This window comes from Oncorhynchus nerka, linkage group LG27, assembly GCF_034236695.1.
Source record: "Oncorhynchus nerka isolate Pitt River linkage group LG27, Oner_Uvic_2.0, whole genome shotgun sequence".
Classification (NCBI taxonomy): domain Eukaryota; kingdom Metazoa; phylum Chordata; class Actinopteri; order Salmoniformes; family Salmonidae; genus Oncorhynchus; species Oncorhynchus nerka.
Window position 1 is genome coordinate 71,146,453 of NC_088422.1, and position 15,006 is coordinate 71,161,458.

Below are 15,006 nucleotides of genomic sequence, written 5' to 3' on the forward strand. Positions count from 1 at the left end.
TGTACCAACACAAAACGGCCTATTGAGTGGAGAAACCACATATTTCCCAAGTCTCGGTGTGAGTGAGTTAAATCCTTAGCTTTCTGCCCCTGGTCTTAAAGCTGCGATACATCACAGTCTTGAGCACACTGACCCTCTCCTCCACACTCCTGGGGGTATTTGTTGGAATCCCCAAAGCCTTGCATGCATTTTGGCACAGTAGGCTCCCTCCCCACCAGCTCAGCTCTGCCAGGCAGTGACGCAGCAGAGGAACAATAGGCCCGTGAATTCAGGCCACAGCCTCCTTTCACACAGGCACGACCCTCACATGGCAGGGGAACAACTTCTCTCACTACACAAACCAGCTCTGTGCAAGGAGATGCAACCAAAATGGGTGTGCATCCAATGAGCCTGTGAAAAACTATTTCTGGGCAGAACATTACAGGCAGCAGCATATCACAGTTCATCTAAACAATTCTGAGAAGCCGTCCTAACTCCCAAGTCTTTTTGAAGACAAATTCTTCAAACAGGGAAGAACATGATAGCAAACAGATGGACAAAAAAAAGCGCTGAACTTTAGCTATGACACCCATTCCTCTCTTTTGCTGGTAGATTTCCAGAGAAATCCCTTCCCTCTATCAATCCCTATATTTCTCACTCCCTCCCTCCCTTCCCAGTAAATCCTCACCTTCCAGCTGTGCCGGGAAGGGAACACAGCAGAGCGCTATCATCAACTGAGGAAACACACTGCCTCCTGTGGGACTCTTTACCTTCAAACAGCCCTGAGGAGGTGCTCACCAGGCCACATGGCTTCAATGATTACACACAAAAATAAGTGAGTCACAGAGAAAATAAAGACAGGCAGGGATCACTCAAGTGGAGGGCTAGAAGCTGGGGGATGGGGCTGCCAGTGTGTCAGGGGATGTATGGGATAGGGCTATAAGGGCTGAGGCTTTTGACTGGGCTAATTCATTTAGGAATGAAAATATAACAGGGACTGACTGTATGGGTAGGGTGGAGGTTGATCAAGGCTGAGGGATGAGAGTGGGCTGGAGCTGGGAATGGGGTTGAGCCTGGAAATGGAACTAGGGGCTAGGGCTGGGGCTGGTACTAGAGGCTGGAGCTGGTACTAGGGGCTAGGGCTGGTACTAGGGGCTAGGGCTGGTACTAGGGGCTAGGGCTGGTACTAGAGGGTGGGGTTGGGACTACTACAGGTTGGGGCTGTCTGGGGTCTGGGGTTGTGGCCCTCTGAGAGTGTTGAGAATCAGGAATGTCCCTGAGAGGGGGTATAACAGCAGCCCCCTGAAGAGGCATGGTCACGTCGCACCCCTCCCGACCCCACCCACTGGTCAGAGCTGGAGCATTGTAACAGAATATGCAGGACGGAGGGGGTCTGCTGGGTGCACACTCTCTAACCAGCCAGGAACATTCTCTGACACACCCTTCTCTCTGCTCACTGCACCTTATCAGTTCACATTTTTCACATTCCCTCAAGTCTCACTGCTGTGAAAAACCTGATTTACACAGAACTGATCTACAATAAGTAACTTATAGTAAGTAGACTACAGTCTGATTATAGATTCTCTATGAATTTGTTGTTTGACCTCTATAGTTCCTACCTCTATAGATTAACATCTAAAAAATGGCCCATGCTACAACTAAATAAAAATACAATTGAACCTAAAATGCAATGACACAAAACAAACACACATATTTTCAGGGAGATGTCCACTCCATAACTCATCTGACCCACTTTATTCAGCATATCCCAACCATATCCCAAACCCCTGCTGCTATTATTGTGTGAAACAAACTCATCATTCATCTACTGAGGTCCACAATTATCCCTGCCCTTTCAATGGATGAACAGAGAGAGAGAGGAGGAACAGTGAGGAACACTGCACAACTCATGAACTACAGCTCATTAGATTAGTGACGGCTTGCCACTGCAATTAACGGGCAACGGGAACGATTTAGCGCTCCAGGTTCCAGCATTATTCTCTGCATGGGGCAGCCCTATCAATGCACATTTCATGGCCGAAGGAGAAAGGAGCAGCGTTTCGATGGAAGACAGGACAGATGAATGGTTGACCGCGCACACTTTATACTAAGCAATTCAGCAGGCTGTGAGGTCGCTCACTCACACATGCAGAAATGATCATTACTTTCAATCCTGCCAATGCCTGGTGGATAAAAGTACAGTAGGCTGTAACCACTATAAATAGTTTTTGTGTGTGACAACCTAACAATGGATTGGTATTTTAAGGAAAAGGCCCAAATTACTGAAGATAAACTGATAGCAACCAAACTGCCTGAATACTGAGTAACAATAAGGTCAGAATCTTGAATCTCACAATCTTGTCACTTGTATATAAAGCATTGGTGGCGAATTCTTGATGACAAAATCTTCCCCAGAAATGGAAGTAATTCTTTTCATGCAAGAAAATGATCTCAGAAGGGGCTGGCTGCTGTGTAGACCCCACCACAGCAGGAGGAAGCTCAGGACAAGGAGAGGACTTCCAGGCCCTGACACAAACAGGAAGCATGTGAGCCAGGCAACACCTAGTCAACACAATGCTCCTCTAGCCTTGTCAGTGTGGTCCTCTTGTCTCTCTCCTCCATTAGCCCTATGTATGCTCTTACCTCACTGTCCTCTCTACCACTTCCCTACCCTGTCTTCTCTTTACTAGTCCATTTGCCTCTCCCCATCCCCTCTCCCAAGTCTTTTAAATCCTTTGTTTGGTCCTATTTTTCTTCCTGTTGAGCCACCCAGTAAAACGTGTTTACAGCAAAACAACACCTCAACATCATTAAATACTTCCTCAAGCTTTTTAATGACACTATATGTCATCTAGGGTAAACAGAGTCCAATAAGTTCCCATGAAAAGTGATGACAAGCTGGTTTAACTGTCAGATAGCTGAGTATTTTTTATCTTGGTTGGTTCAGCAGAGAAGGCCGTGTTTTTTCCCAGCACTGTTTAACAGTTTTTAGACTTGTTTTTCAGCCTTCAGCTGGGGTTGTTATTAACGTCTGTGCAGTGAAATGCAGTTAGGCAAGTGCAAGAAGAGAGAGGAGTAGAGCAGTTCATGTATAGAACTATACCATTCTCTAACACTGGCACCATGCAGTCAATGATTCACTAACTCCTAGAGGACTTTCCAGAAATTCATTCAAGTATGCATACTGTATGTAACATTTTCATCTCAATAAACACAAAGGCCTGATTTCCTTATAATAACACATAATGAGGGTTTCATTTCCTCAGTAAATAAACAATGGAACACTAAAGTTATACAAATTCAATGGCCTTTGGATAGCAATCATTATTTACTTGTTCCAAACAAATGAAATATCTTAACAACTGGTAGACAATGATTGGGCATAATCTTATTTTTCCAATTCCAATACACAGTAGTCATAACAAAAACAACTTAAAGAGTTTTTGTTCGAGGTAAAACGGCCGTATTGTGTTAGTTACTAAAATTGAGCTTCATTTTGAGGCACAACTTTGAAGCTGGTTGAAAGTTCCTGGTAATTTCACTTCAAAGCTATCGAATATCTACTGATGCCGAACATATGGCAACAAATACAATCCCAAACAAACCTTCTAAACAAACACTTTACTACCCAAAACGCACGTGATGCTATACTCTAAGGTTTGCCCAAATCTCCCATTAACATCAATATACCCAGCAAACAGGTGACGTCCTGAGGACATTTGGCGACGTGCCCATTAAATCCCAAAAGGGTTTCGACACAACGTTATCCCACTGACGGTCTAAGAATGTTACACCTGCTACAGGTGAAATCAGTTACTGATATAGACATGGTGGCGTAGCAGGAAGATTGGAATTCCATGAACTAAGATGTTGTGAGTTCAAATCCCAGGTGAGGACATGCTAAGCAATAATTACTGTATGAATAAACATACACAATGTAATCATGTATGTCAAATATGTAACACTGTATGTTAAAAGCTCTGTTTGTGGTGTGGGTGTCCCAAGCATTGCCAAAAGATAAAGACACGCACCCCCTAAAAAAAGTATTTAAAAAAAAGACAAAGCGTTGTTACTGGATCAGTGGTCAACCAATCAGGGCCTTGATGGGCTTGGCAACAGTAACAAGGGGTGATGTGTAATTTAAGTAGGGTGCGTGTGCCCTGGGTAAAATGTTTTTTGTGAGGGAGAATGTTTCTTTGCGACCAAGGCACCATTTTTTTTTTTTTTTTAAACCTTTATTTTACTAGGCAAGTCAGTTAAGAACAAATTCTTATTTTCAATGACAGCCTAGGAACAGTGGGTTAACTGCCTGTTCAGGGGCAGAACGACAGATTTGTACCTTGTCAGCTCGGGGATTCGAACTTGCAACCTTTCAGTTACTAGTCCAACACTCTAACCACTAGGCTACCCTGCCGCCCCATGACACAACATCCCAAGTACGACCTAAAACGTCTTCAGCGACGTCACCGAGACCAACTAGGAACTAGACAAAACCTCCAGGGGACCATGATACAACGTTCTGACAACCTTAGGCCATGGGTGGCTGGGGAACATCCGTTACCTGTTTGGCCTTCTCCACAGACGTCTGCAGCTTGCGGATCTCCTTCTCATACTGCTCCCTCAGTTTATCCACCTCCTGGTCGTGTGTGGCCACCTCTGCCTTCAGTGCTCCTTTCAGGGCAGTCAGCTCCCTCTCCCTCCTCCTCAGCACCTCCTCCTGCTCCTCCTTGGCCAGCAGCACCTCCTGTAAGTCCAGCTTCATTTGCATCAGATCCTACACAGCAGGAGAGGAGGAAGTGGTGACAGTGTCTCGCTAAAATCTCACCCTGAGATGAACTGCTACCTCAACAGGTGACGTGCACAGAAATCTCCAGCACTGCCATTATTGCCTGAGAAATTCTGCTTCAGAAAATGTGCCAGGAAGAATAACATGTTTACACATTACCAACACTGGCACTACAATGGTATTGACATGGTGGTTATTATGGGACCGCAAAGCCTTTTCCACGCAAGCCACTAAGCTCCTATATGGCAACGCTCTCTCCCCTGAGAGCAGTGGGACCTGGCCTGTGTATTACCTCCATCATGGCATCCTTCTCTCTGTCGGTCACCACCGTCTTGGCGCCATCCAGCTCATCGTGCATCTCTGACAGCTGGTCCTGCAGGTCCCTGATCTCCGTCTGGTACTGCTCCCTCTCCATCTTCACCTGGAACAGCCTGCCAGACACAGAGCAGCATACAGTCACAACACACACGCCATCACCTGAACACCTGCACCTTGCTTCACAAAATGGAACGATACCACCTGCGCTCTGTCAGAAACGTCTGTTTTCCAGGCTAACAGGGGCTATGACGAGCACCCGGGCACTGATCTACCAATCACATCACCTCACATCACCCCCACTCCAACTGTAAGGGGTGCGTAACTGGTGGCAGACAAGTCAGACGCAGGGGAGCAGAACTGGGTAATAACCGGAGCAGTTTAAAATACAAAACCACCGGCATCCAGAAATACAACGTATGGGTACAAAACCCGTCGCGCACCAGACAACAATGTGCACAAGCACTTACAACAAACAATTCCACACAAAGACATGGGGGGAACAGAGGGTTAAATAGTCCAACACCAACAGACATTTAAGCCATGATGATATACACTCCTCACTTTGTGGGGCTTTGGTGGGACTCTGCAGTGTACATTAACACAAAATGTCAGAGGGGAAGGAGAACTATAGGAGGCCATTATGTTCAGACAAAGACAGAAACTCTAATGGCCGAAAAGAGACTGCAAGCCCAAGGAACACATTAGAACATATAATCCCCCTGTGACAACAGAAAACAAACTACAACTTTCTCCTCCACAAAAGTAATAAAACGTATAGATAAAACTACTTTCTCCCAATAAGAGTTGTAAATCTGAGGATTATCCCCATTGTGCTGGTTTCTTAACCCGAGCCTTGTCGACCTGTCACTCCTTGCCTCACAGTGTATGCTCTGGTCTGGTGGTCAGTCACTTACTCCTCCAGTGTGGTGCGGAGCTCAGCCTCTGTTTTGGCCTGTTTGTCCCTCAGTCGGGAGCATTCCTCCTGGCTCCTCTCCAGCTCCGTCTGCAGGACCTTCACCCCCACTCCGGCCTTTTCATGGGCCTCAGTCAGACCCATCTGCTTCTTTAACACGCAAGGACACACACACACTTTAAGAAAACACCATTCCTCTCACCACACCAAATCAATATGAAATGCATGGCGCTCATAGTATAGTATCTGAATTACAGTTTTGACTACGAACTATCTAACCAATAAACTCAGTGGCTGTGATGTCTACTGGTCTGCTTAAGTTAGCTATTAGCACCAATAGGATTATTGTGTCTTAAGAGGCAGGAGCTAGGGATTCTCATGTCCTGCACAGACATCCAAGATAGCAGCTAGAGTCAACATGTATGACATGGCATCATAGCATTACCTTGGTTTGCTCCTCCAGCTGCTTTTTCAGTTCAACAACATCCTTCTCCAGTGCCACCCTCTGTTCCTGTAGGGCTTTGGCTTGGGTAGCTATGTCAGGAGACTGGGAGGGGCAACAGAGACAGGAGTTAAATTTGACTCCATTTCCCTTTTCAAAATAACTCACAATATATTTGTATGATAGCGTTTTCGTACAATACAAAAACATGTCGGTTGCTTTGGTTCATGGCAGATCTTAATGAAGAAAAGGAAGGGTGGTGACTAGTTTCTCTCCATATTGCACTGGTTTACACATGGCAGTTAATGGAGGCTGGTGGGAGGAGCTATTGGAGGAATGGCTCATTGTAATGGCTGGAATGGAATATATGGAACGGAGTTAAGCATGTGTGTGATACCGTTCCATTTTTTCCATTCCAGCCATTACAATGAGCCCGTCCTCCTATAGCTCCTCCCATCAGCCTCCACTGTTGGAGGTGGTAACCACAGTGGCTGTTGTCAATGCTAGGTCAACACAGCCTTGTGGCTTGTATGCTGCTCACTAAGCGAAAGCTTCTGGCCTAAGGCTAAGATAAGAGGCTCACAGATTTAGCTGTTTGTTGAGTTTAATTACAACAACTCCACAACAATGCCTCACTTTGTTGTCACTCCCCGCCGCCCGTGACTTTAATGTCTGGATCTTCTCAAACACCAGGTTGACCTTCCTCTTGGTGGTGTCCTCGTTATCAGTGCTCCTGCGGACACACACGCGCGCACACACACACACATAGTCATAACACAGGTGCACTCCCACACTCGACTGATCTGAGGGTAAAGAGGGGTCTCTGTGTGTGGTAGGTGGATCAGATCAGGGTCTAATCCCAGACTGTTCTGGTTCCTGCTCTGCCGGGGGCCAACTGCTTTGATGTGTCACCTCGCAACCCGCTCAACCTCATTACAGCTATCCATTAGGAGGCACATTCAGGAGAATGTGTCTCCCTCCATCCCTGGCCCTGCTATACAACTGGGCTGTATGCAGGGTGCACCCTCTCTCTTCCTATATTGGGACAGAAAATGAACAGAACATCGGGTTGCCACAACCCGGGGAAGGTTCTATGGTTCCATTCAATTCCACTACCTGACAGGGGAGTTCTAGCCCCCCTCCTTCATTAAAGTTTAATAACTTCAGCGAGTGAATGTTTGTCCTTTCTTTGATGACTCAGCACACCACTTCCATCTGTGTTCCTTTCCATTGACTTCTGACCCCTGACCTGTGACCTGACACACCCAAAGCAGTTTCCTGAACTGGAGCACACATGGAATGTAGACACTTAGGAACTAAGGCACTTTAGAAGTTTAGGATTTAAATTGCAAATCTTCTAAAACTATGGACACAAATGTACAGTCCAACCATGACACAATGCTCTGTGAGAGACACAGAACTTGACCTGTGATTGGATAGGAACTCCAAGATCCAGCTTTTCTGGTGCTGTGATTGACATGTTATCCTATTGGATATATGCACTGGACTTTCAGACTTGGCTTCTTGACGAACATACTTGGTTTAAGCTTTGTAACCCCCCCCCCAAAGCCTTTTAACCTAGTCTAGCTATAAAACTTTCAGAGAGTGAAAACAGCTACGCTATAGTAAGCTTCAGCTGGTGTAGCTTGGTACTGAACAACAACAAAACTGTCTAGCGCCTCATCTTACTATTTAACAATATAAACCATCATGTATCATGATTACCCTTACCAGTTCATCTATCTTAAACCTGGAAGTACACCATAGAGATACTAATCTGAGATGCTTCCCCACCGATAACTCCTCCATTTCCCCTTACTGTAAGTGATGGGATTTATAGCATGGGGTGAACGGTGAACATCAAGAATCAGGCGATGAGCAGAGCAGGGTTGATACCTTACATTCCTCAGTAGAGAGGGAGAGAGAGAGACAGGGAGAAAGAGAAATGGGAAGAGGAACGAACACCACTAAGCAGCTGCATCGACCACAGCTTAGATATGGAGGTGGAGACTGAATGGGAGTATAAATTCCTTCCCTTTTATCACAAACAGTCAGACTCAGATCAAAAACATTTAAGTGCTCCCATGGGGCATTTTCCTTTTCAAATGATGCTTTCCTTAAAGATGCACTATGCAGAAATAGTTCCTACATTTCCTGTTTGCAAAATGTTTAATAGTTTGCTTAATTTCAGTTTATGTGGCAAAAGAAGCAAGTATACTGTATGGAATCATTGTCCATCTAAACCACTGTGATTTTTTTTTACATGACCAAAAATATTGTAATTTCAGCTGTTTGAAGCTGGTGTACAAAACCAAAAGAAAAAAAGGCAAAAACAAAACTCTAGAATGGGAAGCATAGAAATAGCGCACATAGGACAGATCTACCGTTTCATAGACTTTCTTTCAATGAGAATGACAGCGTTATAACACATATTTCTATGTGAATTTCTATGTGAATTTGTTGGGGTAGCCCAAAAAGTTACATATCGCAGCTTTAAGAGTGTAACTTGGCACATGTTATGTTTAGACTGTGCAGTTTACTGCCCGCTGCATATTGAAAGTGATACTCATGGCGTCATAATGTTGTATTAATGTATTAGCAATTCATACAAAACATTATTCCATTAATACCCTTTGAATATAATAGACATTTCTGTAAAACTGGAAAATGTTCTGCGATAAAAAGTGAACCAGGAACATTACATCAGTGAGGTAAAAACTCACCCATCCTTGAGGTAATTAAACAAAATCTGTTTTGCCGTCTCTTCATGTGTTTGTTGTGAAAGCTCCTGCTGACCTTTCAAAAGATCAGGTGTCACCTGGATGCAAGAGGAAAGAAACAGAGAGCCATCAGAGTTCTGACAGATACTTTCACATGCAGCTACGCAGTAATAGATAATGATTAGTTAAACAACTAACCTAACTGTAATCATAAATAATGTATTGTTTACCTGCACATCCATCTCTGCATTAAGCTTCTTGCCTAAGTTAGAGGAAGGGATGGATAGAGAGGTTGTAGCCACACTTGTTAAAATCTTTGTGCTTGGTGAAGATTGACCATCCTCAGCATCTGTACTGTCCAGGGGTAACGTAGAGGAGCGATTTAGCACCGCCTTATACCCCTGGATGGAGCCTGCTGCTTTAGAGGTCATGCTCTGAGGGGAGCCTGGAGCACTGCTACCACAGGCCGAAGCTTTGGCACTTGGCTTCCCCTCCACCGCTGTCACCCATGAGTTTTTTCTCCCAGACACCTTCTGCAGATGCAGCTGTGAGGGGCGGAGGACGTGCTCCGTGGACCTCCCCTGGTTCTTGCTAAACGCATCCATGTATTCCGACTCTCCCTGGAGGCTAAAGGGAAGGGCGCTGTCCACACTCCTAGAGCGCTTCCTGTCCTCTGGGTTGATCCTGTTCCTGCGGCCCGCCCTGCCCCGTCGCTGGTGACCACCATCCGTGCCGTCAAACTTGCCGATGAGCTCGTCCACGCCAGGGATGGAGCCTGTGTCGATGTCTCGGCCCGTGCCGGGTTGGAAGGGGATGTAGCGTCGGTTCTGGTGGCGGTTGATGGTATCTGCGTACAGCGCCTCCAGCTGGTCGGTAGAGGAGGTAGAGGAGTGGCGGGAGCGGGACGAGGACTGCAGCACGGGGCCGCTAGAGTCAACTCTGCGCAGGGGGAGGATGTCTGGCTCATGGCGGCTGCGCTCCAGGCTAGAGTTGGCACTGCTAATGGAGCTGGCGGACCGGCAGGAAGCCTTAGTCTGCTCACTGGGAGGGCTGGACACAGAATAGGGCTGGGGTATGGGGACACGTTGGGGCAGCTGGGGTTGGGGTGGAGACTGAGACTGGGGTGGAGACTGGCGTTTAGATTGTGGCAGAGACTGGGGTTGGGGTTTGGACAGGTGCTGAGACTTGGGTTTGGACTGGGGCTGGGCCACCTGGGTCTGAGTCTTAGACTGTGGCTGAGCCAGCTGGGCTTGAGGCTTGGATTGAGACTGGACTAGTTTGCTTTGAGGCTTAGAGGGGGCTGGCTGGGGCTGGGGCTGTGTTCTCTCCTGCAGGGCAGGACTCCTCCTATGATCCAGGCTGGATGACCCGGCATGGGCGACTACTGGGGAGGTGGATCTGGGAGAAGTCTCCGCCAGGGACATCGGCCGGGGAGGCAGGCTGTGGTTACCATCCAGGTTCAAGGTGTTGTTCTCTGGGTCATAAGGCTTGAGGATCTCTGGGTGTCTCTGGAAGTTCAGCAGGGTGGACGCTGGCTTCTTCCCCTGCTCTGTGACTCCATTGTGAGAGCCCCCAAACTGCATCTGTTTCTGGGACCTGTACTCAACAAAGGGGCTGTCAGAAACAGCCTCCCTGCTTCCTTTGAAATCATACTCATGGTAGTTGTCAATAAAGGAGCCCTGTGTGTCATTGTAGCCGTTACTATTAGGATCTGTATAGGAGTTGGACCCACGGTCCTGGTTGTTCAGCACCACGTACGGGTGTCCATCAATCCCCTGGACCCTAATGCTGAGGCCATAGGAGCCAGCTCCATTGTGAGGCCTGGAAGAGCGGGCCGGTTGATTGACTCTGTACGACTCCATCAGGAAATGAGCAAGATAATAAATCCCTCTCCCTGGATCAGGCCCACCTCTGCAAAAAAAAGACATAATCTGGTTTAGTCAGAAATGAGATGCCATCAGATTTAATAACGTCAGCAAATGTTTCACTGCTCCATGGCCTGCTAATGAGAGTTAAAGCCTCACAACATTTGATTATGTCATCTGGTCTAATTTTCCTTTTTTCTGTACTTAATGTTCTCTGTGTCTAGAGAGAGCACCCTAACTGTTCAGCTCCACCACAGGTTGCCTAGCAGTTAAGAGCTGTTGGCCAGTAACCGAAAGGTTGATGGTTTGCCGAGCCGGCAAGGTGGCAAAATCTGCCATTCTGCCCTTGAGCAAGGCAGTTAACCCCCAACAACAACTGCTCCCCGGGCACCGATGACGCCGAATAAGGCAGCCCCCTGCACCTCTCTGATTCAGATGGTCTGGGTTTAAATGCGGTTCAATGCATTCAGTTGTGCAACTGACTAGGTACTCCCTTTTCCTGCTAAATGAAGGAGTGAGACACTGCACTGCCCTAAAATAACATAAGAGAGGCCAGTCTTTATCAACACACTGAACTTGAAAAACAGTGAATCAACATTTGCTACACTCCTTTGAAGGGCAAATATGACCAGGTACTGTATACGAAACCATAACAAGCAGGTTACTAACTGGCATCTTAATGCACTGTAATTGGCTGTTAATAACAGGCATAAATGAATAATTTTAAACATGGTGTGAATGAATATTTACTGCACATAAAGGTGTAAGCAGGTCTAATGGCCTGACAATAACAATATGGTATTACAGCTTAGTGACAGACTCCAACGATATGTCACACTACACCTGGAAATCCCATGACTGTGCGTAGCTGTAGCCTATACAGTAACCTTCTTAAATGTCTTTGCTAATGAGTGTGTGTGTGTGTGTGTGTGTGTGTGTGTGTGTGTGTGTGTGTGTGTGTGTGTGTGTGTGTCTGTCTGTCTATCTGTGAATCTATTGAACCAACCTCTGCCAATCCTTGTACAATACACTGTGATTCGCAGTCCTGTAGAGGGCCCTGGTCGGTGTAACAGTGTACCATAGGAGGAGCAGGGTAATAGACCTACAACAGGGCCATTGTCATCAACCCCACTTAACACCACAGCATTAAGAGAGGCACTACACCACTGAAGACAGGAACTCGTGCTGATAGGTTCAACTGTTTTCTACTATACTTGCCTAAAATATACACAAGTAACTGAATATTTAGACCACCTTGATACTATTGGGTATTCACATTATAACACACAGATAAAGTAGAGATCAAGTTCTTTGACTCAAGTATCTGAGTGTCTTCTGAGTAAAGACATATATTTGTGAATTATCTGCCAGATTACAAGTAGTGTGTAGTCTGAAGCTGAGGACAGAGCATAGGGCCATTTGACCCTAAGAAACAGGTCTGTATCAGCTAACAGGAAGGCCATCAGAGACACACAGCATCCCAGACATCAGTGGCACCATGTGTTTGTATAGACAATGGGCTCTTATCAGAGTCCTGTAGGCTCAGCTGATAAGGTCCTATTTCACCCCCCAAACAAACAAATACATAGGTGAATGTCATGAATGGCCTGGTGTTACAATAGCAGGACAAATGGTGATAGGGATGGGAGGGCTATGATAAGGAAACAAAGGTGACAGCAGATAATGTCACTTTGTAATGAAATGCACAGACATGCCCGCAAGGCCTTTGAGGAAATCTCAATAAATCACTCTTTCAAACTGAAAACGAGTGTTGCCTACTGCTCTACAGAACTGAACCAGCATGTTGATATAGAAGCGATGCAGCAGGCTCTTCCTGATTCTATTAATACTCAGAGGACAGAACATCATACTTTCCAGCCATTGAAGGGAAGGGAGAACAATGAGGCCAAGTTAGCCCCTTTCTCCAAAAGGAAAGGCACTGTGGAGGACAGAAAGCAGCAGAAGACGACACAATAGCCTCTTTCACACCAAGTATCACATGTATCCAACAACACAAGGGCTGTGAGGTTTGAGTGCAGCTCTTTTCCTCTCATTGTGTTACTCTCTGCAAGGGAGGAAACACTTGCTGAGCCAACTTCTCCCCCCTGCTCCCCTGCAATCCATAACTAGAGCACTAGCCTCGCCACGGTCCCCCTACACCTCAGACCAAAGGTCAGTGCTGAGAGTGGGTTAGGATGTCAAGGCCCTGCCTTTGATCTTTCCAGGGAAAGATTGAGAACAGAAAAAAATGAGAATATTCTACATGTGCAGTGCACTGGCTGGTTCTCTACATCCTGGGGGTGTGTTGTTATCACAATACACCATTCAGGCCTGTAAAAGACAACTATAGGAGAGCAAATTAGGACACTGCCTTGATTCCAGATTAAAAACTGAATAGAAAAGAGTTACATTCACGGCAGATTTGATCTTTTTACTGTAGTCATGACAGATTGAGTTTATTCATATTCCAGGGAGAGCTATTAAGCCTCAGAGATATGATGTAATTCATAATTCAAAATCCATAAAACAGATTATTTATGGAAGAATATCAGTTACTAATAGCATGTTATGACATGTAGATCTCATGCATTCATACCAAGTAAATAACAGCAAGTAATGGAAAACCAGGAGAAAAGAGGTGGACATTTTTATTCCAAGGAATTTGCTCTTGGGTAAAGTTAGCCATGCATGGTTTTAATAATTGTTCCATACTGAATAGATGAATTAATCTATTCATATTACAGAATGTGGTATATGATATTAAAGAATGTGTAACATGTTTGATTAAAAATAATTTTTGAATGCAAAATAGATTAATTTAGTATACAACAATTCTTCAAATTCTAAATACTGTAAGTAATTTATACAATTTATAAATTGTATACAAACATATTCCTCTTTAATATCTATTGACTTAATAGAAGTACTGTGATATTTTAATTGGAAAAGGGCAAGATAAGCAAAGTTGTCATAAGTTTATACTGATGCTTTGGTTTAGGTTACAACAGGTGGTTTAACTTCTTATCTACATTAACATGAAATAACTCGATTTTGAATGTAGTTTTCTCCATGATGATTATTTCAAACAAGTAAACAATTTATCTGCATATATATGTGTTTATAGCGGCCACTGCCCAGTCAGTAACCTAAAGTTCCCACGCTATGACGAATTCAATGACTACTGTAACAAAAAGTGTAAGAAGAGAAACTTGTCACTTACCAGCTGCGCTTTACGAACAATAATCGCGTATTAGTTGTTCAATAATGGACAAACGTTTAAGTGGCATACTCCACGGAATTGTTCAAAATCTATTTGTTGCAGGTCATGTTTTCTGAATCAGTTCAGTTTAGAGACGCCTGAAGCTCTGCAATACCCCGCCCCCTGCTAAGAACTCTGTAAACCCGCCCATCTCAAACCCTACTACCAAACACTAAACCTCAAAACACTGATCTAGGACCAGATTGACAATGTCAACCTGAACACTCCCAACTTTTTGTCAGTCAACCTGTTTGACAAAGTGTCCCTTTATCAGTTTATCAAAGATACTCTGTTGCGAGCCACAGTTGCAACAGTTAGGCCCTTCTAAAGTTCATTGTGGCTGATATGAATAGCCCATATTGATGTTGATTGAAATTTGTGAATTAAAATTCAAATGTACACTGTATGGAATACGTCATATGGCAGGGCCCATCACGTTCTATATCATCCTCATTAATCATAAATGAAAATGTTGGTGAGCTATTTTACAAAATCCTTCAGGCCCAGTTAATGGGTTTTCCATTAGCCTTACTAGGAATTTGTGGTTATAATAAAGCCACGAAATAAATTATAACTAAAATGTCCGCAATTAATAGTTTAACTTGTTTTTTTGGTTGTTGTTGTTTGTTTTTATTTTTTTGTACGCAGATAATGTTTGTTTACTGAAGCATATGGATTCACTGCACCGTGTGGACCACTCCCATTTGCTAATCTATTTTTAAGA

General features: G+C 44.9%; 1 protein-coding gene across 1 annotated transcript in view; it reads right to left on the reverse strand.

The window, feature by feature from the left end:
* LOC115112276 (cingulin-like protein 1) overlaps window positions 1-14,384 on the reverse strand; it is a 33,216-nt gene extending 18,832 nt beyond the window's left edge. Inside the window, exons 1-8 of the mRNA XM_029639223.2 lie at window positions 14,244-14,384; window positions 9,389-11,069; window positions 9,162-9,256; window positions 7,075-7,171; window positions 6,442-6,543; window positions 5,998-6,146; window positions 5,058-5,196; window positions 4,541-4,753 (exon numbers count right to left, since the gene is read on the reverse strand). Of these exons, the coding sequence (XP_029495083.1) occupies window positions 4,541-4,753; window positions 5,058-5,196; window positions 5,998-6,146; window positions 6,442-6,543; window positions 7,075-7,171; window positions 9,162-9,256; window positions 9,389-11,020 (2,427 nt within the window). The 5' untranslated portion in view covers window positions 11,021-11,069; window positions 14,244-14,384. The remainder of the gene's footprint in view (window positions 1-4,540; window positions 4,754-5,057; window positions 5,197-5,997; window positions 6,147-6,441; window positions 6,544-7,074; window positions 7,172-9,161; window positions 9,257-9,388; window positions 11,070-14,243) is intronic.
* Window positions 14,385-15,006: the final 622 nt, after the last annotated feature.